The sequence below is a fragment of the Cupressus sempervirens genome, chromosome 9, assembly GCF_028749045.1.
Source record: "Cupressus sempervirens isolate cs-2001-9-10 chromosome 9, ASM2874904v1, whole genome shotgun sequence".
In the NCBI taxonomy this organism is placed as follows: Eukaryota; Viridiplantae; Streptophyta; class Pinopsida; order Cupressales; family Cupressaceae; genus Cupressus; species Cupressus sempervirens.
In genome coordinates this window covers 399,140,261-399,167,681 of record NC_143126.1, presented here as the reverse complement: position 1 = coordinate 399,167,681, position 27,421 = coordinate 399,140,261, and the positions used below count along the sequence as shown (strand labels likewise).

The 27,421-nt window shown below is 36.0% G+C and overlaps 1 protein-coding gene across 8 annotated transcripts in view; it reads right to left on the bottom strand.

The window, feature by feature from the left end:
* The window catches only part of LOC149538940 (carnosine N-methyltransferase-like), a 197,141-nt gene that overhangs the window by 149,124 nt on the left and 20,596 nt on the right, over positions 1 to 27,421 (bottom strand). For all 8 annotated transcript variants that reach the window (XR_016356144.1, XR_016356143.1, XR_016356142.1 and 5 more), the window contains exon 3: positions 9,234 to 9,277. Coding sequence is in view for 3 of the 8 variants with exons in the window: in XM_089800332.1 (XP_089656458.1) it covers positions 9,234 to 9,277 (44 nt within the window). In the remaining 5 variants the exon portion in view is untranslated. The remainder of the gene's footprint in view (positions 1 to 9,233; positions 9,278 to 27,421) is intronic.

Below are 27,421 nucleotides of genomic sequence, written 5' to 3'. Positions count from 1 at the left end.
GTTATGTCACACTGGACGAAAAGATATGATGAGCAAGAAATTAAAATTATAGGCATTAAATAAATAAACAGAATGCTATGAATGGCTAAGGTTGAGACACCTTAATTCCTAACATTCTCTCATTTGTCAAACACCTTACCATGATCAATCTAAACAAGATTTAGCTACAAAGGGTCAAATAAAGAGACACAACATCATAGCAATCCATGCAGCCACATGAATCTCCAGCATGCTCTTGTACTCTGACAAGATATCTACAATAACATCTAAGGCGTCCATCATACCAAGCAATAACTCCTCTCTTCCTACAAACCTATGAAAGAAAAGGAACAGACCAAGGTGAGAAAGCACCAATCCAACCAACACAAACATCATATCCAAGTGAAAATAAATGGCCACAAACTACTATCACAACTCCACTACGTTTGCGAATTTCAGAAACATCAATATATACAATTCCATACCTATGATCAAAACACAACCCTGAAGTTCAACCTTCCTAAAAGAACAAGATAAAACACTAATATTCCAAAACAATTATAAAAACAACCACAATTTATTGTTAACATCCAACAAAAAACACACATGACTGGAAATAGAAACCACAGCAAAAGACAACCATTCAATCATCCATACCTCAAAAGTATTCCAAACATCAGTAGAACTTATGCCAACAACATATCAACCCACTACAATTATGAGCTCCCTGGTTATAAATAGTGGTCAATGAAGAACACATGTATCCAGGAACTCCCACTGCATGTGTAATTTTAAGTCTGAAAATTAATTATGGCATAAAGTCTACCAATCAACACTTAATACCAAAGTCGTGGCTAATAATTAGGCCATGCAGTAACAAATAACAATCACAAGTATTTACACAAGAAACACAAAACATTGCATAGTCTCTAATAGCATGTCACCATAACTCTCCCAAGTCCATCACACTAAACCATGTGATCACAAATCTCTTGGAAGAAGCCATTGAACAAAAAGATAAATTATAATCATATCGCAATCATGTCCTTCTGCCATCACCTCAAAGTGCTAAGTTGTGCAAAGTAAGATCCCCTTCACAACCCCGACAAAAGGCCTCAACAATGCCCAAATGTTCAAACCCATGAGATCTAACAAGACAAATAAATATAACCATCCAAGATGTATGTTTCACCAAAACACGGAAGCTCAAACTCAAAACCATTCCCATATCAAGAAATCAACCCAAGAACAAATCCAAAATCCTCAAAAAATAAACAAATACCCAAGGAGATAACCACACTAAACTCTCATCAAATGAATCTTTCAAAACTAATAACTAAAGTTCAAGATCCATCACCATGAGAAAGCATAAACATAATGCATAAATGGGCCATAGAAGTATCACATGATTATCTCCAACTAGACTAGGATTAGGAAATGAGATTGCTCTTCTAAAAATACCAAGTCACATAGACTTTCTCCAAGAACAACCTCCTCTCAAGTCCATCACAAACTTGCTCCATACCCAAGTGAAAGGTTCCTTTGACCTCGTACTAAAACCTCTAGAGAGTAATTGTCTCAACAACTGCCTCACCCAATTTCTTCAAGTATCCATGAGCACCAATTATTGATTAATCAATTCTATGCACCAAAGAAAATGACCAATATACCCAAACCAAGAGAACCAACAAGATCACTAACAAATCTCCAACTGCATAATCAGTAACCAATAATGACGACATGATCTCCCACCTTCTCATAAGATCATATGATCGAATGAACATATCAGGCTCCCAAAACTACATGTATCATGCCAACACTCTAATCGATAACCAAGACTACATCATAGCATTATATCAAACCACCCTACAAGGTGTTGGGTGGATATTTTACAACCAACAGTTTCTTCAAATCGAATTGTAAAATAGGTAGACCAACCACAGCGTATGAGACAAAGTCTTTGCTACCTTGATGGGAACAATCCCCCTTCTCACCTTTCCTTGGATCAACTCACGGTAAGCAAGAAGTTGAGAGATTTTGTAAGGGATGTTACCAATATTCTTTCCTCTTACCTTTCAAGAAAGAATCTATTTACCTACGAAGCGAGTAATGGGCAAGATTAAATCTCTAACAAACATCAACTCAAAGGCTAATTGAAAGTGTACCGATTTGGCTCTAAGTCCTTTTTTAAGGGGCAAAAAATCAGTACTACACAATCATAGTTATGCTTGCACAATTTTATCATAGCCTTCTTGCATACAATAAAAGATGATTTTTACAATAAGGGGGAAATTCTTATATAGGAAAAGAAGTGAGAGAAAGGAGGAGGTAAAAGTGGGAGCAACTCAACCACTTTGACCCAGTAAAACTAGGTGAGAAGAATTATTAGATTACATGTCATGAGGACATGCAATCGAATTACATGCAATTCATCTTTCACAACTACAAAGATGAAACGCTAAAACTATAAAGAAAAAGGTAGAGAAAGTCGAATCAATACTTAAAATTGTCAAGGAAAGCCTTTATTTGGCAATACAATCCTGAACCATAAGAAGATCTAGTATCTTCTTTTTCTTTGAAATGGCTCCAACTCTAACGGGATTTGCATGTGCTGATTTTACAACTTTGTAATTATCTACGAGAGAATCCCACAAGTGTTTTGCAGTAGACTTGTATGTAGCAAACCCATTCATCGTATGCAATCCAAAATCTTCAGAATCAAGATCAACATTGACTCTGTCGGTGTACCCTAAAGTTATTTCCTCTTCAATGAACAAGTTATCATTTTCAGTAAGGACCTTGCATCACATTTGTCTCATATCATTCACAATCTCCATTTCTACTGTCTGACGGCCTTCTAAGCCTCCCTGTAGTTTTTTCAAAAGCTTTTCCATCAACTGTGCCTTATGACCCGAGTCCTTGATATTCATAGAATATGCCCAGGGATGGAATGATGTCGTATGTGTTCAAAACATCCAAATCACTATTCACCATTTGATCCCAAATACCCAAATTTTCTTTCAAGTTATTGGTCTCCTAATTGAAGGAAGCAATCATGTTGTGAAGTCTTTCCTCAACACCTTTGATACCTTCAAGGACTTTGAGGACATCTTTGATCGACTGAACCCCTTCTGAGATAACCTCTTCGAACCAAGATTTTGTTGCCTCAACTCTCCGATTCACCTAAGCAATTTGAGATGTGATGACCACGGGTTGCGAGGATTGTTGGCGAATGATCTCATGAAGATGAGCATTCTCCTCCTTCAACTGATTTTTTTTCCCAAAGCTCGTGATTGCTTTTTGACGAATTCGAGAGTACATCTTGGGCATCCTGTAACACCCTAGTTATGATTGTTTGCCAAGTTCAATTTTGGTGATCTTGTAATCTGAGTGATTAAGCTCCTCAACTAGTTTATCCATCAAAGGCTCCACAATCTTGACATATTTGGTCTTTTCAAAATCAACAACAATTCTTGAAATGACCTTTTCATTTGGGAGTTTAGATTTATTTTTCATTGCTAGGAGATAATTTGGGGGTATCATGACCTTCCTCCTTTTCATGGTGTTTTTTCCCAACCATGTGGGCAAACGAAAACCTTCATCTACTGAAATTGGAACAGTGGCTAGAACAGACATTGATCCTAATTAGATTTATGTTGTCAAAGTGCATGCTTCAATTTGCATAGCCAGAACCAAGGGTATCCTTTGAGATGACTCTGTCATGAATATCTCAAACCCTGTGGCCAGGTATCAAGTTGGGAAACTTGACCTTCTGTGAGAATCTATAAATTATCAAATACATTTTCCAAGTTCTCGCATTAACTTGTTGTGAGGATAGGAGGAAGTGCAAAAGAGATGGGAAGTGCAAATGGTAGAGGTGAATACAGTGGAGAATGAAACCACATCATTGTCTATGGCATCCAAGAATGGTTCCTCCTGAGTAGATGGCTCCTGGTTGTTTGACGGTTGTGGGGGATATATGATTATTAGACCTTTGTTTTTCAGGCACTTGTTAGTATTCAGCAAAATAGATTGGAAACTATCAAAGATAGAAATCCCTTCCTTTTGTTGTCATTGAATAGGAAAAGGGCCAAGTTTGTCAAATTGAGTATTGTGATATTCTAGATTAGGATCATGTCATCATCTTCAATATCCAAAGGTTGGTTTGAACCTTTTCCTCCTCTAAGATTAAACTTGAGGGTCTTAGCTAGCCCGAATGAGGATGAACCATCCTTTTTAATCTCCACTTGAGATTTCCTACTAACCAGCCCAAAGTGATTGCAATCTATCCCAATCTTTGGATGTACTCTCTTTAGGCCTTTGTTTTTCAGCCACTTGTTAGTATTCAGCAAAATAGATTGGAAACTATCAAAGACTGAAATTCCTTCCTTTTGTTGCCATTAAATAGGAAATAGGCCAAGTTTTTCAAACCAAGTATTGTGATATTCTAGATCAGGATCACATCATCATCTTCAATATCAAACCATTTTAAAATCTCAACCATGTTAAGGTTGATTATTTACTGCAACGTAAGCCTACAATAGTTCATCTTCATGATGTCTATGTCAATGCACAAGTCAATCCACACATCCTCCATGCGATGAACATGAGAGAAATGTGTCCCTCGGTAATCAAACTCGAATCTAGCTTTAGACTTCTTCAAGGTAATAAGTTGAAGTTACGCTTCCATAGCTTTCTCTTTATATACTGAATTGAGTGTATACCAACCAATCTGGAGGGGTTTGGCAATGATAATGTCGAATCTTGGCTTGTGTTGACTGTGTTGGTATGATTACACCTCCATGAGTTGTCTAGCCATCTCCATCAGAATGATCTTATCAATAGGATATCTTGGTAAGGTGTCTGGTTCTCCTTGAAAATAAGCAACTCTCATATAGGTGAAAGTTGGGAATTGCAAGAAAATTCACCCGAACTAATTTACCTTTCCCCAAGCTTCATCTAATACTCTTTTGATTGCCAACTTCTTGTCAAAAAGACACTTAAAATATCCAAAGAATGCAACTTGTACTCTTCTATAATGATGCTGCTTGTGTTAGTATAATCTAGTCATAGTAGTTCCAGGTGGGAACTAGAGACCAATCTCATTTGGTGGAAAGTCCTAGAACGTTCTTGTGGCCACAACAATGTACACCAAGTATGAATTCATGTCGAATGGTGTTGATGTCCCCATATGAATTAATTGTCCGCACAATGATGTGCTTATGATCTCTCCCCAATAGATGTATTCCTTGTTCTAAAAAATCTGGAAGAACTTATACATCCAAGGTTCAAAGTTACTGGATTCTTGAGGCCACAGCTTCTACTAAGGAGATTTATGAAATCATTAACTTCTAGGAAGAAGTCAAATCTGTGTATTGTTCTTGCCCATCTAGAGAAATTAGGTCTCTTATGTATCAAACAGTTATCATTGGTATGCCTCTGGTAATCTAATTTGCTCTGATTCCACAGTCATGGAGACATTTCTTTAGACAAATCTACACATTCTGAAGTCTAAGGGACTTTGAAGATTTGCTCAATAACATTTGGATTCAAGTTGATAATGACCATACCATCTGCATCCTTAGCTGTTTTTTATTTAAGATTGAAATGAAGAGCACAGCCCAAGACGAACTCAGGTTCTAGGGCAGCCATAGGGAAAGTAGATACTAGATTAATAGTACTCCTTTTGATACATTGCATATCCTTGTTGGCATGACCTTCGATCCTTTACAAGAAATTGTTCATGTCTACATGCCCAATCTTTGTACTTGAGATTTGATGCAGAGTAGATAAAACGAGTGATGCAGTTGTGTGAGCCAACTCCTTATCATATTGATATTTGATCTTTTGTTTGGCTTTTGATGGCGCAGACATATCTTGTGCTGCAACATGGAAATTTCAAAGAGTAAATACATCATCTAAATGGATTGGATCCATGAGGGTGTTAGAATTTGGTTTGCAATGGCAGATCTATGAAGAACAAAGTGTTCAAAGTATTGATTAGATACTTATAGAACACATGTGATGGTTGGAAATGAACGAAACAGCATGTATTTGGACAAAAAGGGCCAAAATCGGTCTTAGAATGATGAATTGCATGTGGACACAAATGGGCCTTTGTTTGTATGGCCAAGAATGCAAGTTGGATGCATATGGATATGTGCAAAATGACAACTTTGGTATTTAAATGTGTGACATTTTACCAAAATCTGGTTCTCTAGAGGTAATTACATGTGGTAAAAATGAATCATCTTTACTTGAGATAAACATATAATTAAGTTTGGAGGATGTAATTACATGTGTCGAAGGAATGGAATTTGGAAAGTGGATGAAGTATGGATTGGCATGGAAGATGAAAGCTTGTACATGCACTTGTATTCTTGGGTGGGAATCCTCAACTTTCTTCAAAAAAGAAATCAAAACAAGCAACAAACAAGCAAGAAAAACTAAGAACAAAACAAAAACTTACCTCTTGCTATTGACTCAAACAAGATAAACTTCAAAATATCCCTTTACATGCAATTTTTATTTTTGGAGTTTAGAAGAGTTTTTGCATTTGCAATCAGAGGATTTCAAAATTATTTAAAACAAGGGCTGCATTTCAACAAATGAACAAAAATGGGCCAAAGAATGCAATATTGTAGCAAAACAAATAAGAAATACAAAGAAAGTTGAATCCTTCTACTTACTTGGAGCTCAATGAGCCAAAAATGGGGGAAAGAGAAGTTTGGATGAACAAGTCTTCTCAAAAATCGGGTTCTCCAAGTGCAAATGCATGCAACATAAGAGCCTTGAAAAATTTAAACTTTCAATGCAAATCATGGTTTCCAAGGGCAAACACGTGCATGAAAGACCAAGATGTTGTTGCAAACCTCTTTCTTCAAACGTTTTGGGTGCAAATCGGACTTAGAAGGCCTAATAGCATAAGTATTTTTGCTTGTAAATGCCAAATTGTGGTTTCCAAACTCATTTACATGCAAAACGTTTTTGAAAAATGCATGTATTTAGACACTTTAATGCAAAATGTGCCCTAGAAAGACAAATACATGAGACATTTTTGGCTGGAAGGAAGAAAAATGTGGTCTCTTGAAGCATTTACATGAATCCATAAGTCAAAACATGGTCTCAAGATGTAAACATATGAGTTAAAATGCATGCATTTGATACTTTTGATGTAAAACACACACTTGGAGGGCCTTTACATGTGATGTTTTGCATGTATTTGTGCTCTCAATGATAAATCGAACTCTTGAGATGCAAAGACATGTTTTATTTTACCTTCAAATTCCAAAGCTTTTGTCCCAAGGGAAAAATCACACTCTAGAAAGCCAAATGCATGAGTTAAATGCATATGCAAATTGAGTTAGATCGCACTCTTTGAGGACCTTTACATGTGATGATTTGGCTGGAAATGTCTTTTCTCATGCAAATTGAACTCTTAGAATGCAAACACGTGTTTCAAAATGTGTTTCTTAATTTGTCTAAGTCAAACATATCTCTCCAAGAGCAAAATCACACTTTATGGATGCAATGACATGTTTTATTTTAGCCTTCAAGTGCAAATCACACTCTCCAAGTGTCATTGCATGTTTTAAAATATGCTTTCAACTTTCATGCATTTAGGTTGGACAAGCCAAAATCGCACTCTAGAGATGCATTTGCATATTTTGGTCATTTGCATTTGCATGCAAGAGGAAAATTACATTCTCTAGATGCAATTGCATGTGATACATTACAAAAAAGACATGTTATTGAGTTACACAACTTCCTATTTAGCACATCTCTAATTGATTTTTGAGCAAATATCACTTAAAATGGGTCAAATAGAATATTTACACTATCTAGTTTACATATTATGTGTAAATATTTATTTCAAGACTCAAACAGCTGATCACTAACCATATCTGATTTGCAAAATGAATCCATAACAGAGTACCATTGTCAAGGAACTAAACTAGCATTCCTGTAAATTTAAAAGTGTCTCCACCCTAAAAGCCCTAAGAGTCTAAACACAATATTTCCCACATATCTACAAAGCATAGAATTTTCTTAACCTGCAAATACATCTGTGTAAATTTGAATCCACCAAGAAATCTTCAAATCTACACAAACAGATAACTATAAACCTTATGAGGAAATAGGTTCACCAAAAGCTTTTAAACTTTTAATAAAGTACGGATACTAACTTCACAACTCATAAATAACCAGGGGCAAAGCAGATACCAACATGTCCTCATAGAAAAAATGACAAAATTTCCCCACACCATGCACAAAGCATACATGCAAAACTACAACTATCTTGCATCCAAAAAATGTCCCCAAAGAATCATAATCCAAAAATTAGTTTATCTGCAGATCTACAAAACCACATGTTCTGGTTAACTGTGTAAAACTTGAAAAGTTGTCATTTCATGTGACATAGATGCAAACCCATATCCACTTAAAATCTGGAAGTCCCACAACTTTGAAAATCACCACACAAGTTTGAATCGCCAAAATAGTTGAACCAGATTAATGAAATATCATAGATATGCATAATCATCGATTCTGACCAGAAAATCTACAAAAAGCACAGATCCAACCACAATAAAACTGACACATGCAAGTACAACCAACCAAAAGGAGGAAGAGCTTCAGAAACTCCAGAGCCATTTGTATGCCATCTCCATAACAACTACCAAGTGCATATACTGAAGGAATAAATAAAGATAGAATATACCAAGGAAGGATGATGGGAATGTAAATGAATATATAAGAAGATATAAGGGTGTATACGATATATGGAATGAATGCAATCAATAAAACTATTTTTTAGTCTAATTCTAATGTGTTATATATGTTCTTAGTATTTATTAGTTAAGTTATCATCTAACCAGAACTGATTCTCTATTTTCCTTAATAAGACTGAATTCGAGTGTGAGACAACAACATCAGAAGCTCATTGGTGTTTAGAACTCCAATTTGTATCTCCACATTTCTTGCTAACACACAACAATAAGGAATATATTAAGAGTATTAAGAACATATAAATACCTAAAACTTATATATAGAACATTGCGGTTTAGCTTTGAAAATGTTACATGCAATTTACAAGTTCGTCTTAGCCCTGACAGACAAAATCTTTTACACAGGCCTTCTACAAGTAATTTAGCGATTTTCTCCAGCAAAGCTCTTCATTTTAAAACTTATCAGTTCCAACAGCTATTCTGTTAAAACACGTTTCCCTATAAGATTTAAAATGAAACATTCTTTACCTTCTAATTTGTTGATACTTCTTTGGAAGATGTGCAACAAGTCCCTACAAAAACATCGACAAAGATACCAAAACATTAAGCTAAAACGGAAAACTGAAATAATTATAAGACAGTTACATAAAATAATATAGACCTGTACATGCAATAAAATTGAAGGAAAGATAATAGAGCAAGAAACACTATAAATAAAAAGCCAAAAGCATTTAGCATTATAAAGTGAATCCACGATCAGCATAAGCTAATAGTTTCTATTGTGATGTTTGATAACCCAATTTCATCTGTCTAATATTACAACACAGAAAATCAAACAAACACATTCCCAACTTTCATCAACACAGACCTGGGATTCATTTGACAACCCTAGGATTCAATACAGAAAATCAAGTTTGCTTCATGAATTACTCAATGTAAAGCACATGTTTGAGGACCCTATGATAATTCTACATTGTCTCCAACAACCTTTACAATTTGCAAGCCATATTGAAAGAGGTTCCAAGGATTGGTGTGGCAAAGATAATGGGGCTGGTATGCAGCAGAGTGTAAAGAAATTCCCCAGATTTAGGAAATGAGGACAACTTGAGGGGTGTTCTTCAGCTTAGATGACACTAATGAGAGGATCTCTTTTATCAAATTCATAAAGGCCTTACAGTTGGCATTCATTGGAGTACCCCACATCCAAAATTGGATGAGGTAGTTTACCCCAGTTCAGCATTCAATGTTCACAGATTTTAAGCATGTAACATGCCACTTCAAGATTTGTGCATGGGTCTCCATTATGTAATGTCCCTGATGGCGGCGTAGTCTTCTCCTAACCGATGTAGACCTAGAGGCAGCACATGGAAAAGTAATGGGAGGGATGAAATGAACCAAAATGTGGTAGATTTTTTAATCGTACGGCAAGGGAGATCGACGGCAAGGAGGGTATGTATGGTGAGCACAATAAGCGTACAGTGGTTGGTAATTGATGTAATAACCCTCCACAAGTTATGACTAAAAATAGACATCAATTTCCTTAGTAATCAGTTGTTTGACATTTCATCAAACATTTGGCAACCAACCATGGTAGTGCTACATGATGCTATTTTACTCAACATATTAGCTTGAGAACTTGGTGGATATAAAACTAAATGTAATGCCAGCATAGAACTAACTTCTCTAACACTTGTAATTATAATTTCACATACACAACTCAATTGAAAATAGATATCAGAATGATGAGGAACAATTCCCACTTAATCTATTGCTGTAGCATATTTTGGCATTGCTAAACACATTACAATTATTTGCAAAAGGGAACAATGAACCTGGTATTATCCCAGTCCAATGTCAATCTCCAACAGCAGTTAAAGTTGCTTGAGCTGAACTGTATGTTTCAGCTTCCAAACTAGTTGCAGGGCTTCTCAATCAAATCACAGGCCACAATCTCTTAACGCAGGGCCTCAAGCACTAAACGCGGGCCTTGAATCTTCAACGCAGGCCTTAATTATTGATTGCAGGTCTGGATATAAACCCAAACGCTGCTGTAGATGATGTCCACAACCTCACTAAAGGCACCACAAATTTCCAGTCGAAACCGCAGCCCTTAGGATGTTCAAAAGCTGCCACAGATGAAAACGGCAGCCTCTAAATGGAAACCATTTCTCTCCAATCAGGCTGGTCTTAATCTTTCAAATATGCAACCAAATCTCTTACCAAACTAGACAAATTTTTCCAGCAACTACTTCTCAAATATAGTGAAAACAATAGAGAACTAATGGCAGATAATTTAATTGGAATAATTCTCAGACTTAACAACAATACCTCAGCTGTGGAAAAGCACAGTTAGTTTCAAACCCTTATACTTCAACAAGGGCACAAGTACCAACTTCAAAAATGTCACAAAGACAACAAAAGCAAAATAAATAAATGGATGCTTTTACCATCAAATGGGCTCGTATTTATAATCTCCAAATGGTACCAATTTCCCAAATGTAACTCCATTTAAAAAGCTTCCTCAACACAACATTATCTTATAACATTAAATATATTAAAGTGCCATATAATATAATTTATTAATTTCTTTTGGCTCCCAAAAATGACCTTTTCCACCATAACATAATATTCTAACACACAAGGCCACTGTTTCTTGTGCCCACAACTTAAAACTTTTCAACCTGGTTCCAACGAGCTATGATATTGAGGTGACCAACATATAACAACAAAAATAGCAACCTCAACATATTTAAATGAATAATAATAATGATTCACCCGTCTTGCAAAAATGACTGAAGAAGCATCATAATCAAAATCTAACAACATCAGAATGATCCTGATGAAGAAAGGCGATGAATGAACTTGATAGGGTGACTTACTATAAATAGAGGCTCCCTCCAAGATTCCGAGAGCCCAAACTAGAAGCCCGAAATAAAAACTAAGAGCGTCACTCAACTCCTCTAACTCAACTAAGCTCATCGAAACCTACAGTTGACTTACTATAAATAGTAAGTCCCTCAAAGCTGAGCCAAAACTTGCCATAGGCTAGTGGAAAGCCTAATAACTCCGCAACTGAGACCCTCAAATCCGACTATCATCTCACAAGGGTCACAATGATGAACTGACCAAGCCAACTGCCGGAACTTGCTAAAAATGGGGGCATTACAATTGTCAGCAAACAACTACAGGTACAAAGTTGTAGGTTGGACGTACGATCTAGCAAGGTTTAAGGAAAATTGAGTGTGCCACACAATGATGCCAAAGCTAGATGTGAATGAAGATAATCATTGAGCACCAAATATACATATAGTATTCGCCAAACACATGTTAATTCTGTAACTTCGATCTTATTCTGATCTGATTGTACAGTTAGTACACTTCTAATAAAGCATGAAGTTCCTTTAAAGCGATTGGCCTCTTATTTAATCTAACCTAATTGGCATCTATCTTGGGAAGATATTATAATGTTCTTATACATAGTTTTAGTTAGTATCATAGATTAAAAAATTGGCGATATTTCGCCAAAAATGCGATATATCGCAACCAAATCCCTTAATGATTTAAATGCTCCAAAACTCGGCACTGAATATATGCAAAAATCGCTGCGATATTTACAGAAAAAATCACCTTATCGCATGATATAATTGGTAAAATAACATTCAAAGTTCAGCCCTAAAATATATTAAAAAATATATAATCGCGAGCACACGGCTAAGTTTGGGTTTGATAAAAATCAGGGGCAATGGGTTGTGAAACTAGGGCTGAGAAAGGAGTCGACTCAGACTGCCATTGCTAGGCATCGTCGAATAAAAAAACCAATTCTATTTTAATTATAATTTTATCCTTTGTACCGTTTCTGTATTAAGCGATTTTATTTAAGCTGATCATTTAATTTCTTTTTGATGGACAGCTGGAGAAACGGCAATGGTGTCTTGTGCTTTATTTTTTAAAGTGGCATCAGTAACTACGATGAAATATGGAATACAATGAGGAATTCAAATATTTATTTTTGTTTCATTTTATTTTTAGTCAATAATATTTTGGAATTATCATATATATTAATATTCAATAATATATGTTAAAGTATTTTAATAATGGTGATTGATTTAAGAAAAATATTTTTTATTTAAAAAATAAATAAATTTATTTATACTTGCTTTAGGCAATATATTATTGCATTCAGTTATGTAGATTTAGAGAATTGTTTTGTACCAATGAAAATTTAATTTTATTTATTTTTATTATTAAATATTCAGTTCCTATTATCGTAGCACAATTTATAAACAATTATTAATTTTGCTATATGATTCTATCACTATGTCAATCTATTATGTTTTAGTTGCTATAGCATGAATTACTATATAACTCAAAGCTTTGATTACGATATGGTGGATATCTCAAATCATTATATCTTTTACAAATCTGTTGTGTATTTGTGTGTTTTTAAGAATGTTTTAATAAATTCTATATTTTCAAATGTTCGATAAAAGTGCCAATTTATTGCCGAATTTTTAGCCGAGCTTTTGCCAATTCCAATATGTTCACACTTTTGGGGCCAGTCGAGATATTGCCAAAACCGAATTTTTCAACTATGGTTAGTATCTTTACTAACTAATATATTTCCTTGAAGACGCCGATCTTGGCAAAGATATTCACTAATTATATTGGGCCGACTTGGGAGGAGACATGTCCTTTCGAAGGACATGCCTCTTGAGTGCAATATAAAGATGAGGTAAGGATGAGGTTAGAGTACACACAAGAAACAATTAAGTTTGCTCCTCTACATTACTGCCTTGTACGATTTGTTGCAAGAGAAGAATGATTCAAGAATAACTATTACATTATTGGTTACACTTCTTATAGAGAAACTTTACATGGTATCAGAGCAACAAGATTCTTGCCTATGATGAGTGTTCAGGAAATGAAAACTATCAAGAGTGGGTGATATCTGGTGTCAATCCATGTTGACATTTACCCTGATAGGAAAGTCTTTACAAACTACTTGTTCCCTCCTTGGCAGATTCCATGTTGTAACGTAGTAGCACTAATTAAATTCATCAAGTCAATGAGGCTTAGTGGTTCAATGATTTTGCTCCAAACTAGTAAAGCAGTAGCAATTCCCAGATTTATTATGATATGGAATTTTTTTATGTCAAAATTGTGCAATGTCGATGTCTCTCTTATTAGCGAGAACACATATTACACAGAACTAAGCGCATGCAAAATGAATACATGTAGCGTTGAGGGAGAAAATTGACATTCTTCCTAAAGAAGATGAGCAATACGGTGAGTCCATGCTATTTTAAAGAGATCACAAAGGATGCAACCTCCACAAGATTGAAGAATTTTACTTAAGAGGTTCTGAAACATGCCTATTATGGAAGAAGGAAAACTCGTGTAGTTAAGAACGTCCTATGTTTGAACTCTCAAATTACAATCTCTTTCTCATCGAGGATAATTGCCAACTTGTCTTTGGAAAAGTGAGGAAACAATCATTCAGGGGTCACAATCCTTAAATATAGTGGAATGAAGATGGACAATAGAGCATTATTTTTGAGTTGTTTGGAACCTAAATAAACTACTCCAAAGCAGGCGGTCAAAGGTTGTCGAGATACATCATCTCAGATACACATAGTCACAGGTTAGTCACAATATATGTCTGAACGAATCAACAAATGAATGTGTCAGCAACCACCTCTGACAACATTATCCCTATCATGATAATAGTAGAAAACTTTTGATTTTCTAGTTGTTCGACATGCATACAAAATAAAGAGAACTGGGGAACGAACTGCAAAGAGATGCAACATGAATGTATGAACAAATAAGGAGGGATTCGGGCTCTTCATCGAATCGACTATTATGACAGTGAGTAGTAATGACAAATTCAAAATAAAGAAAACGGCAATGGCCAAGAATACATTTGCATTGCAAATCAGACAGCAGATATTCTTACCAAACCTCACTTTTGAGTGGAGATAGATCACTTAAGGAAAAGACTTGGTACGGTTGAATTATAATACATTTGTATTCTTTAATTCTTAATGAAATAATTTTTAAAAATTATTATTGTTAGGCTATTGACTATTATGGGCTTCACCATTTGTATTCATTACCTAAGAGGTGAGGATCTCTGAGATAATAAACACTTGTATAAAAGACACTATGAGAGATGACGATCTCTTAGATAATGTGTTGAATAGTGGATAACTACTGTCAAATCTGGATGAGTTCAAAATCATATTGTGATGTAGACATTTCTATGTCTATGAGTCACAACTTGGATAAAGGAAGAATTTAATCATTCTCTGGAGTTTATCCTGTGAACTAGTAGATCTTAACTCTGGATCATATTGTGACATAGGTCTGCCAGCACCTATGAGTCACAGCTTAGATAAAGGAAGAATTTAATCATTCTCCAGATCTTATCCCATATATTGTGTTCCATAGAATACTATTATCACAAGTATAAGTGATAAGTCATATCATAGGCATAGTAATATGACATAGCATCATGTGTGTCCAATGATACCACATGCTTAGAAGATTCAAATAGATATAGAGTATCAATCTATGCTTATTCATCTTAATTGATGATGCTAGATATGTTATCTCTCAGTATGATTATCAAGTTAAGAGGGAGTGTTAATTTTGTAACTTCGATCTCATACTGACCTGATTGTACAGTTCTAATAAAGCATGAAGTTCCTTTAAGATTGGCCTCTTATTTAATCTAACCTAATCAACGTCTATCTTGGGAAGATGTTATAATGTTCTTATGCATAGTTTTAGTTAGTATCTTTACTAACTAATATATTTCCTTAAAGACACCGATCTTTGCAAAAATATTCACTAATTATATTGGGCCGACTTGGGAGAAGACATGTCCTTTCTAAGGACATGCCTCTTGAGTGCAATATAAAGATGAGGTAAGGATGAGGTTAGAGTACACACAAGAAACAATTAAGTCTGCTCCTCTACATTACTACCTTGTACAATTTATTGCAGGAGAAGAATGATTCAAGAATAATTATTACATTATTGGTTACGCTTCTTATTGAGAAACTTTACAACACAGAGATATAAGCCAAACACAAAGATATATGCAATTTGTCACTAAAAGAGGAATTATATTTGTAGACAAAGATGGCGCTTGGATTTGCCAAACTGAGCAAAGTAATCCAACAAGCAGAATAGGGTAGGCCCAAAACCCACCGAAGTTGCACAAGCCAAGTAGGGAAGGTCTTTCACTTCTGAAATGGCAAACAATGGAAAAATTACACAGAATTTGCAATCACAGAACAAATCAAACTGCATACAAAAACACCCTATACGTCGATCATAAATACCACATCAGAGGAAAACTCCGAAGGTGCACAACAAGTGTCGACATGGCAACAAACACCTATGACCAAAGTAAAAGATGGTCTCAAGATATACATAAATCAATCAGAACCCCAAATAGAAATATTTTTAATTTATCAATTTGGGCCCCCTCCCCCAAATAAAAGAAAAAAATATTAATTAAAATAATTAATTAAAGGTCTTTTTATTATATTATTTATATTCTGGGACCAATTAATTAATTATTTTAATCAAGATATTATTACGATAATAGAGAGTTTCTATTATCTTATTTTAGTATCTAATGGTTATCTATTGTAATCTTCTATAAATATTAGAATGTTTCTAATATGTAGTATTTTGTTTCTAGAATAGAATGTTTCTATTATTTATGATTGTTTCTTAAGGAAACATTGTTCAGTCTCTTGTATAAATTGATCTCTTGATCACTATTAATAACAAGCAAATATTTTCCAATTACTTCGTAATAGATATTACATTAAAAAATTGGGGACATCACAAATCCTCACCCCCAAAGATTGCTTGTCCTTAAGCAATCTGCAAACACCAAGATCCCAAAACATGAGATGATGTTGATGGCTATATTTGTTGACAGCTCCATGTTGCTTTAGGATCACATGAATTGATATAAATATTGCGATGTCTAAAAGCACTAGGATCCCATGGGAGCCAATCATAAAACATGTCGATGCCTCGATGCAAAACCTTCATAAGATCATGCAAACCAAACTTTTTTGAAATCTAATAGCGCAAATATATCTTGCTAGTTCCATGAGGATAGGTCTTGTATCAGCACAAATTCAATGGCTTCACTGAATACATTGCACTCTAATATTATCACCATACCAATCAGTATTCCCACAATTATGTTCATGTCTATCAGCATTGCCATTGTAATAGTGACCACCATGATCATACCGATTAGCATTGCCACCATAACCATGCAATGGACACTAACACCATGCCATATGACATTTTCATTGTTCCAATCAATGCTATGATGTTAGTCAGCACTGCCACCATACCTATACTAGTTGACACTGCCACCATGTTGATCGACACTTCCGCTGTACCAGTCAATATAGCCACCCTGCCAATCACCACTTCCACCATAACGGATGGCACTACCAGGATGCCAGTGACACTGCCACCGTATTTGTACTAGTCAATACTACCACAATGCCAAGTGACACTACCACCGTACTCACACTAGTCAAGAATATCACCATGCCCAATGAAAATTCTTGTGTACCAGTTGATGCCGCCATGATGCTAAGTGACACTACCATTGTACCCATACCAGTCAACACTACTACCATGCTAATTGATACTTCTACCATAAAAACCGACACTACCACAAGACCAAGTGACATTACCATTGTACCTGTACTAGTCAGCACTATACCAGTTGACACTGCCACTGTACCAAGTGACATTACCATCGTACCAAACGACACTACCACCATACCACTCGGTATTGCCATTGTACCAGTCAACATTGCCACCATGGCAGATGACACTTCCACCATACTAGTTGATACTACCACTATACCAATCAACACTACAATCATACCAACTGACACTTTCACAAGGCCAAGTGACACTACCACTATACCAGTTGACATTGTCACCGTACCATTCGACACTACCACGATGGCAAATGACACGTCCTCCATACTAGTTGGTATTACCATGTTGTCAATTAGCACTGCCACTATACCCACACCAATAAGCACCATGCCAATCGACACCTCCATTGTACAAGTTGACACTGCCACTATACCAGTCGACATTACCATCGTACCAATGAAGAGAAACTCTCCATGAAGCTCTTCTTGCTCCACTTTGATATAAACTGACACATGTGGAGTTATCAGCATCCCACATAAGCAAATCATAAAACACATTAGAGCTCTGGTCCAGAATCTTCATGTGGACATGCCCATAAAGAGGAACAATGGTATTGTTTATTTCTCCATATTGTTGATTGATCAATGTTGTCTTCCAAACAAGCTCCACGCAAGTATCTGTCATGTCCCCAAACTGCACAAGCCAAGTAGGGAAGATCTCTCACTTTCAAAATCGTAGACAATAGAAAAATTCTACATAATTCACAATTTTAAAACAAATCAAGTCGTCTACCAAAAATATCCTACACGGCAATCATAAATACCCCATTGGAGAACTCTAGTGGTGCACAACATGTACCGACATGGCAACAAATATTTACAACCAAAATAAAAGATGGACCCGAGATATAAATAAATAAAACGGAACCCCATATACAAATATTTTTAAATTATTCACTTGGGCCCCCAAAGAAATTTATTAATTGAAGTAATTAACTAAAGGTCCTTTTATTATATTATTTATATTTTGGGACCGTTAAATAATTATATTAATCAAGATTTACATTAAAACATTGGGGATGCCACACATTATGAAAAGCCCGGTGATTTATCACAAGTTCATTACATTTAACGTGTGTGTGTTTTAAATATGAAAGTTTGATACTTATTTAAAATCAAAAATCTTATATTCAATTAAGAGGCTGAAAGTATAGATATTCAACATTAAAATGTCTGAAAGCCAAAATTCATGAAGTGAAATGTGAAACAAACAAACATTAACATTCAAATGAAAACTAGGAGTATAAATTGCAAGAAGCAGCTGTGGGTGGGTTAAAAGTATGAAGTTCGATGACCCTATTAGCTATATTACAATGAAAATATGTATTTTTTCTTAACTAAGACCTAAGAAGCATAAAGTTAAATATTCAACATGGTAACATTTGGAAATCAAAGCTCATAAAGTGAAATGTGAAATAAATGAACAAGGAATGTGCAAATGAAATATCGGGCATTAGAAGAAATGGTTAGCAATTTCATAAACCTACTGGAAAAGACTAGACATTTCTGAAAAGTGCAGAAAACAAGGGGACCATTTCCCAAAAACTCCTTGAGCATTTGTACCACTGAGATTGTTGCCCTTCAAAAAAACTGACGGGGATGGCAAGAAAACATTTCTCACCATCCCAATGTCCCAGAATAATGGAAATAGAGGATGTGTAGCATTGGGGCAGGAAATAGTTTCCCAGGGAACACAGCTTGCAAGCTATCACAGCAATCAATATAACTGAAAGAAATGTCTTTAAAGAAGCACCTTCTATCTGCCTATCCATAAGTGGATCGTGTAGAAGTTAAAATGAAAGGAAAAAATAGAGTGACTACAAGGACAGGAGGAGCAAAATTAGTCTAGGGGAAATGTCAACACAGAAGCCTTTTTTATTAGCTTTACCACCAACACCAGAATTTCTTTAATTACCTTGCTCTGCTGCCAGGTCATGGACCAGCATCCCTTGCAACCCCTTGGGAACCATTCCACAGCTCCCCCCATGCATCAATCCTTTTTATCACCCTAAAAAAGGCAAGGAAACAGATGCCACCTATTAGAATGTGGTAAACCCACCTTCTTGTGTCTAATTGAGATATTAGCTCTTATAGTATATAGTTGAGTTGCATGCTAGTGAGCCTACAAGGGTAATTTACAATTCTTATATGGGTTAATGCCTTCTTGGGTTAACCAACCCTTTTGTCATATTCTTGAGTGGTGTATAATAATACTCTTATGTTTGGTATCTCTCAGTGGCTCCACAAGTTGGCATCTCTTACATTTGTTACAAGGACCTGTTAATATCACACAATTTATAATGAATGTCTAAGGGAAATATGATGAAGATTTCATTAGTGTGATAAGAATTCATGCATATTCAGGAGAAAATGAGCCGAACATGAACGGTGTCTGTGACATTTGATCTTGACTACATTAATGATTCTTCTTGATCCAAGAGCCTACATACTAGAAAACATCAGATGAGACACCCTGTCAGCATGATATCAGCAGTGGTAGAATAAGATTTAGCAGCTGACAAAATCAATTCACATTCCACCAACACACCAAGTAACTGAAAAAGATTGTAAAATGATTTGCTAGAGGAGGAGATCTGCTAGAAAATGGAGAACGCTGCAGAAAAGTTTTGCTATTACAGAACTACATCATGATTGAGTTACAAATATCTCTATAATTCTAGCATAAAGCATTCTTAATCGAATAATAACAGTTTAAAATTTATCTATGGAGATTTCTACTAAAAGTAATATTCTCCAAATCAAAATTTGTGCAGTGCATGTGGAAGCATGTTTTTTTTTTCACTTCTCTTAAATGGGTTCTGTACTTAATAACCTGCAGAGAGAGAGGAGAGTTCCAGAATCAAGACCCATCTGTTTCAGCACCTGTTTCATACATTAATCAAGGATTCCTGCCATACGTCTTCTCATCTTTGCATCAGGAACTATCCAAACACACTAGTGCAAGAATGGGCATGTGATAGAGATGAAAGAGCTCTCAATGGTATGAAATCATGGTTTATATAAATGCATTTTTTGCAAAAATAGGATCATATTACATACGTTGTTTATTCCTTGCAGATTCTTCCACAAACAATGACCTACTCTTCTTATCACTGTTTTCACAAATCAAAATGTCATTTCGAAGAGAATTTATTCTGATAAAGTGATATCTCCATAAGAGCTGACAGGCTTTAGCAAATGCAGATGGATAGAATGTAATAAAAAAATCTTGCACCTTGTGATGAGGAACATTATTCGTTCACGACAAATTGATCATGTACATAAAACATAGTTCAAAAACCAGGTTGACAAAACTCACAAAACAAGCTCATGTTTTGGACTTCAACTTGGCAAAAACTTCACAACTATAAAAATTACAGTAACACAAAACAAAATTAAATAAAGAATAAAACACTTAAAGAATAAATTTAGAGAACACATGACTTTATTTTGATCATAGAAGAATTACTCCTAATCAGGATTAAGTTTAACTTAGCAAATGACAAGTATATATAAAATTCAATTACATGAGATTTTATTGGGGGAGTAAAAAGCAGTGGGATTTTCTTTAAAATGGGTAATTGCTAATTCAAACCAAATAAAGGGAAAATCTGTTTAGTTTTCATCTCATTCAGCAATCCATGTGGTGTCCAGGAACAGCACCCTCAATGCGATATATGGCAGGTTTCAGCCCCTACCAACCATTTGAAATTGAGGCTTTCAAGGCCACAAGGAACTGCATCCAATCATTTCATATGTCATTTGCCATTATATTAGTGCTCTTAACCAACCACCAATAAATCCTTTCAATCAGTCAACAACTAGCATACCACCAAGATCCTACAAGCTCAGACAAGACTACGAAATTGTTTTTTCTGTAGCCAAGTCTACAAGAAAACTCACTAAAAGCTCACAATATTTTTGGAGAACTTACCTTGCAAGTCATTCACAAGTAACCAAACCTGCAAATCTACTCTCAAATTCTCAGAAATTGGTACAAACATAATTAAGTTTGAAAACTATAGGTATGTAGACAGCAATTGTAATATCAAAGCTGTTAAGGTTTGTAGGTTAGAATGCACAGTAAAAAACATTCAAATTTAAAATGTAACTGAAGCACTATCATCAAAATCCAGAGGCAACTCAACGATCTTTTAGCAAGGTTACATGTCTGCATGGTCTAGTCCAATTGGAGGTACTTCCACTAGAATGCAATGAAACCTTCACTCTTTTAAGATCTTGCAAGTATAAAGATATATAGATTCTTAGGATGATATTGCACAATGCAAGTTAGCAAATTTACACCCAAGAATCACAAAATCAAGTCTGAACCCCTTGTGCAGCAGTTCAATAAGAGATTAATTTATGACATTGACTTGATTCGTAAGAATAATTCAACCTCTCTAATCAAGCCACCCTACTAGTTATGATATCAATATATAGATCAAAATTACTCTTACTAGAAAATGCTATTCCAGTTATAGTATCTGAATGCCTAACTCCACTAACTTAACTAAAATTCAAAAAAGTACTAAATGCTAGGTTATCAAAACATGACAAGTAACTCGCAGATGTGCAAGTACTTGCAAGCTGGAAAAGATTGACAAGCTATTCACCAAAAACTACACTGGTAAGTTGGGGCAACTAGTCACTAGTTCACTCCACTCAAATTTTCAACAAGTTGGCACTCCATGATTAAATCTAACTGAGGTTCATAAATTAGCCAACTAATAAGACAACCCAAATGCCATTCTTCTCACTTTTCTGTCTTCTGCTCTTATGCTCTAAACCTCTAACTATCATTGCACCTGTTATATCTTCTTCTTAAAATAAATAAATTATTAAAACTTTGTATGGGGGACCAATCGATTTAGTATATCTCAAGGCCCATTTATATTTTAATTCATGTGTAGGTGTTTGTCATGTCATGTGTCAGCACTTGGTTTCTCCCTTGAGAGTTTTCATTCGATGGGTTATATATGTTTGTTGTCGCAGATTATTTAGGCATCGATTTGAATTATTTTGTTATTATACTATGAATTCCAATTGGAGTTCTACTTGTTTTGCCATTTCAAAAGTAAAAGACCTTCCCTTTTTGGCTCCTACAATTTCGGTGGGATTTTGGCCTACCCTATTCTACTTATTTGATTGGCTTTATTTTCCTTCAGATCTGGCAAGTCCAAAGGGCAAGTTTGTATTAGCAAAGGGTTAATTGGCGAATTCATTGTAACATTTCTATTGTCGGGGATTTCTATTATTGGTGGCATCAAACTATAAATTGTGCAATATCAGCATTTTGCCCCAACTCCGTATGGATCCCTCCAAAATGCCGCACACCACTGATTTTCTTCACACCATACATTCCTTGGCCTTTCATACAGTCACCGTACATCTCACACATCCTCAGTCATTCAACTAACATCGTATGGCCAATTCTGCCAACACCTCACTGCCTGCACTATACGGCCATTCTACCAACCGTACACCATTATGCCAACCATATAACCATTCTACCTAGTACCATATGACTTCATAGCCTTGTCATGCGGACAAACCTTTGTGCCTTCTGCTTATTGGTGAGTTGAGTGTCATTCAAGAACATTACAGTGATATCAAAGCCAGTGATCCTACCAACCTATGGGCAATGAATACAAGTTTATACCTGGAAACAAAGGCAATACCACATGGTTGGTAGAATGGAAGATTCACAAGGTCCCACTACCAAAATCATGTTGTTCCTAAGAGATTTCACCAGAAATTGTGTATAGATTAAGAACACTCAAAGGCTTGCAGAGGAAACACTCTGGAAGTTGGCTGAAGGCAAAATTCCTGGAGAACATAATGGACACAATGGTGATTCGATTACAGGAAAGGCAAATCACCTACGAACTTGAGTTGTTGAAGGGTAGCTGCAACCACAATGTCTTTCACATATCCTACCTAAAGAAAGTTGTGGGGTCAAAAATCACTGAATCCATCAATTGACCTCCTCTCAATGAAGATGGGAAACTAGTATTGGAGCCTACTGAGATCTTTGGCATCCAAGAGAGGAAACTAAGAACTTGTACCATCAAGGAGTTCCTGGTACATTGGAAACATCTACAACTCAGTGATGCCACTTGGAAGGGTGAACAGATTTTGGAGTACCCGACACTACAATTGCTTGAGGACAAGCAATTTTTGGGGCGAGAGGACAGTAATATCCCCATAATAAAATAAATAAAATATCAAAACTTTGTATGGGGGCACATTTCTATTTTTATTTATTTGTAGGTATTTGTTGTGCTATGTATTGGCACTTAGTTTCTCCCTCAAGAATTCCCTTAGGAGTTTCCCTCTAACGACGTATATATGTTTGCCATGTTGGATTGTTAGGTATAGATTTGAATTATTGTGTTATTGTGCTGCGAATTCCAATTGGAGTTCTGCATGTTTTTCCATTTCAAAGTGAAAGACCTTCCCTATTTGGCTACTTCAATTTTGGTAGGATTTTGGCCTACCCTATTCTGTTTATTTCAATGGCTTTACCTTCCTTTGGATCTGGCAAGTTTGGACGGAAAATCTGCATTAGCAAAACGTTAATCAGTGAATCTATTATGGCATTTCTATTGTTTGGAATTTCTATTATCGACGGTATCAAACTATAAATCGTGCAATATCTACATTTCTCCAACCCCAACTCCAAACGGACTCCTCCAAAACATTGCACGCCATTGATTTTCTTCAAACCATCATTCCTTGGCCTTTCATACAGTCACTATACATCTCACACACCCTCGGTCATTCAGCTTGCACCGTACATCCAATTTGCTTGCACTATATGGCCAATTTTGTCAATCTCATGACCACTCTGCCAACACCATATGGCCTCATAGCCTTGCCATACGAACAAACCTTTGTGCCTTCTGCTTATTTGCAAGTTGTGTGTTATTCGAGAACAATTCAACATTAGTTTTCAATTGCTTTGGATTTATCTTTGGCTAGTTTCGAAAGACATGACATTTTTTGTTTGTTTATTTCACCAAGGTATTTTCTTTTTATTATTTCATTCTAGTTGTATAGGGCTTTGATATTTAAGGTTTTTTTTGTTTATTCTTTCATTCTAGTTTTATAGGGTATAGGGTCTTCACAGCTATCATGAGGCTATATGCAAGTGTTGTGCACAGGTTCATGACTCCACAAAGATTTTCAGATCCTAATCAAAGCACCATCAGGGTGAAGCAGGGTTGTTGTCTCTCCCCTACTCTTTTCGGTATTTACATTGACAAACATGAAGCTTTCCTCTGGAACTCTTGCTCCCTAGCGATAGCTACTACTTACACCAAGTTTTGATCTCCACTTCGCTGCTTGTCGATGATGTGATTTGTTCGGTGTCTACTCCAAAGGGGCTCTAGTAGCTTCCTGATGGGTTTGTCTTCTTTTGTGACTCGTGGCAGTTAGTTGTGAACCTGGACAAGACCTAGGTGATGGTCTTCAATTGCTTGAATACCTCGCATCTCCACTTCTACTTTTAGAGCATTGGGGTTGAGATCACATCCTCCTATACTTACCTGGGGGTTAAGTTCTTCAAACCTCATTTCAGTTTGACACCTTCCACGCAACCCCCTGCTAATAAAGGGCTCAGTTCCCTAAATATGTTTGAGGGACGGTGCTTCAGACATCAGTTCCAAGATATGACCAAGATGTCCCTCTTGGACTCCTTGGTGAGGCCTATTGTCCTCTATGGCTCTATTATGTGGGGGCACTCTGTCATGAAGTCTAATTAGGCTTTGGTCGAGAGAGCCCAAACCCTCCTTTAGACATTATCAGAGGTCATCGACCTACTCCCCACAGCGTCATCTTGGCTGAGTTTGGGGTCCATCCTTTCAAACTTAGGACCATCTTTGATTTGGTTTGGTTTTTCCATTAGCTTCAAAGCTTCGTGGACTCCAGTGAGGGTCATCACAAACATTCTTACATGGCCTATTGCCCTTCTGGGGTAGTGGCAAGCTCAAATCTTGCTAGCAGGGCTTGTTGCTAGTTTGCCCAGGACTCTGCTCTACTTGGTTCTTAACATATCTTTGTTTCTAGGGAGGACAATTTCATTATCCAACATCAAGTTGGATGTTCCCCTGATGATTTTTGGCCAGTTGTTTTACAAATTTTGGGAGGGTTAGTGGAAGAGTTTGTGGAAGACTCTACTCTCACACCAACAAATTATTATGATGAAGGGGGTCACCTTCTCTATTTTTTTCTCAGTCACTCTTGGTCATTGACGTTTTGCAAATCTAGGGAGGGTCTCAACAATAGTTGAATGTTCTGATGTATTTGTGACTACAAGATGTATTGTCTTTTGTAGTGTAGTTGATGCAATGACCATCAAGGGATGGATTTGTTGAATGTTAATGACCAAGTGTAGCCACAAAAAAATAGAGAAGGTGCTCCCTTTCTTTAGAATAATTTGGAACAAGAGATTAGAGTCAACCATAGACTCTTCCACTGACCCTCCCAAAATCTGCAAAACAACTAACCAAAAATAATCACAAAAACATCCAACCTAATGTTGGATAATGGAATTGTCCTTCCCTGAAACAAAGATACGCTAAGAACAGTTGTGGAACCCACCAAGCTATTGTAGATGAGTAGAATGCCCCAAAACTGATTGCAAGATACAATGGATTGAAGATTACAAAGCATCATTTTTTGGAGAAAAATGGTAACATCTCATGCAAACTTTGATTATTGCAGAAACCAAAAAATGATTTTTGAGGAGAAAAACTGACAAAAGCCAAACTGAAGCAAACATATAGATCAAGGAATATGGATGAGACTATGGAAGTCCAATTTTTACGAAAGAACAGTAAAACCCCAACTAAATTTTTTCTGGGAAACAAATTATGAAAACCCAATTGAATTTTTTTGGGGGAAAAATTAAGAAAAAACAACCAAAATTTCTTTTTGGGTAAATTAGGAGACCCTAATGTCAATAATCTGGAAAAAAAAATTGTGGATTTTGGGTTGCACCAAAAGGATGGAGGTTGCACAAAAATATAATCACAAAAAAATTGGAAAAGAAATTTTTATATTGGCAGCCACTAAGCTTGGAGAGGTGCTAAAATAGAACTTGGTGCAAATTGGCGTGGCATAGGCCAGAAAGAATAGTCCACTAAATACCGCAAAAAACAAAACACCTTGCATCATTCATAAAACATGACAAGGCCTGTGGAAATAGAAATTATCGGGCATTGGGTGGGAAAACCAAATCGCAACTTCCGCCAATAGAAGGGGTGTTCGCAAGTGAGAGAAACTAATAACAACCAAAAAAAGCCCATTGTGGCCAACTGTTAAAGCGTTCGGTCGCAAGACTTGAAACACAGCACAATTTTTTTAGAAAATGCCAAAAAATAAGACTTTTGACACGACTTGATGTGGACCTGTAACTGTTTTTGCTTTGACTAGAAAAAAGATTTAGGCACAAGTTCCTCCACCCGCTGAAGATTTTTGACTAGGTGTCATGGATCCAAGAGAGCACCAAAAATGACCTATAGAAAAATGCCAAAACAAGGTTTGTTGGCTGAGGTGGCATTGAAAAGAACAAAAACTCTGTCAAAATTTATGCCAAAAATTGCAGCACAAGGAGACTAGCAACTGACTAATTTTGTAGTAAAAACCCTAATTAGGTTTTTGCAAAGATTGCAAAATATGATTAAAGAATGAATTTCTTATTCACCAACAGAAAAATTGGCCCCAGAAAAATTTCCTGATCGTCAAAACTTAGAAAATTTTGAAAAACTAATTTTTGGAAAAAATATCCATATCAAAAGAGGCTATAGATTTTGATTAGAAAAATTGCCAAATTTTTTGGAACCCCATCGACTATCAAATATTTTTTTAAGAATTACTAATACCCTCACAGAATTTTTCAAGAGAAAATTATAAAGCAAGCGGATAACTTTTTTAGGA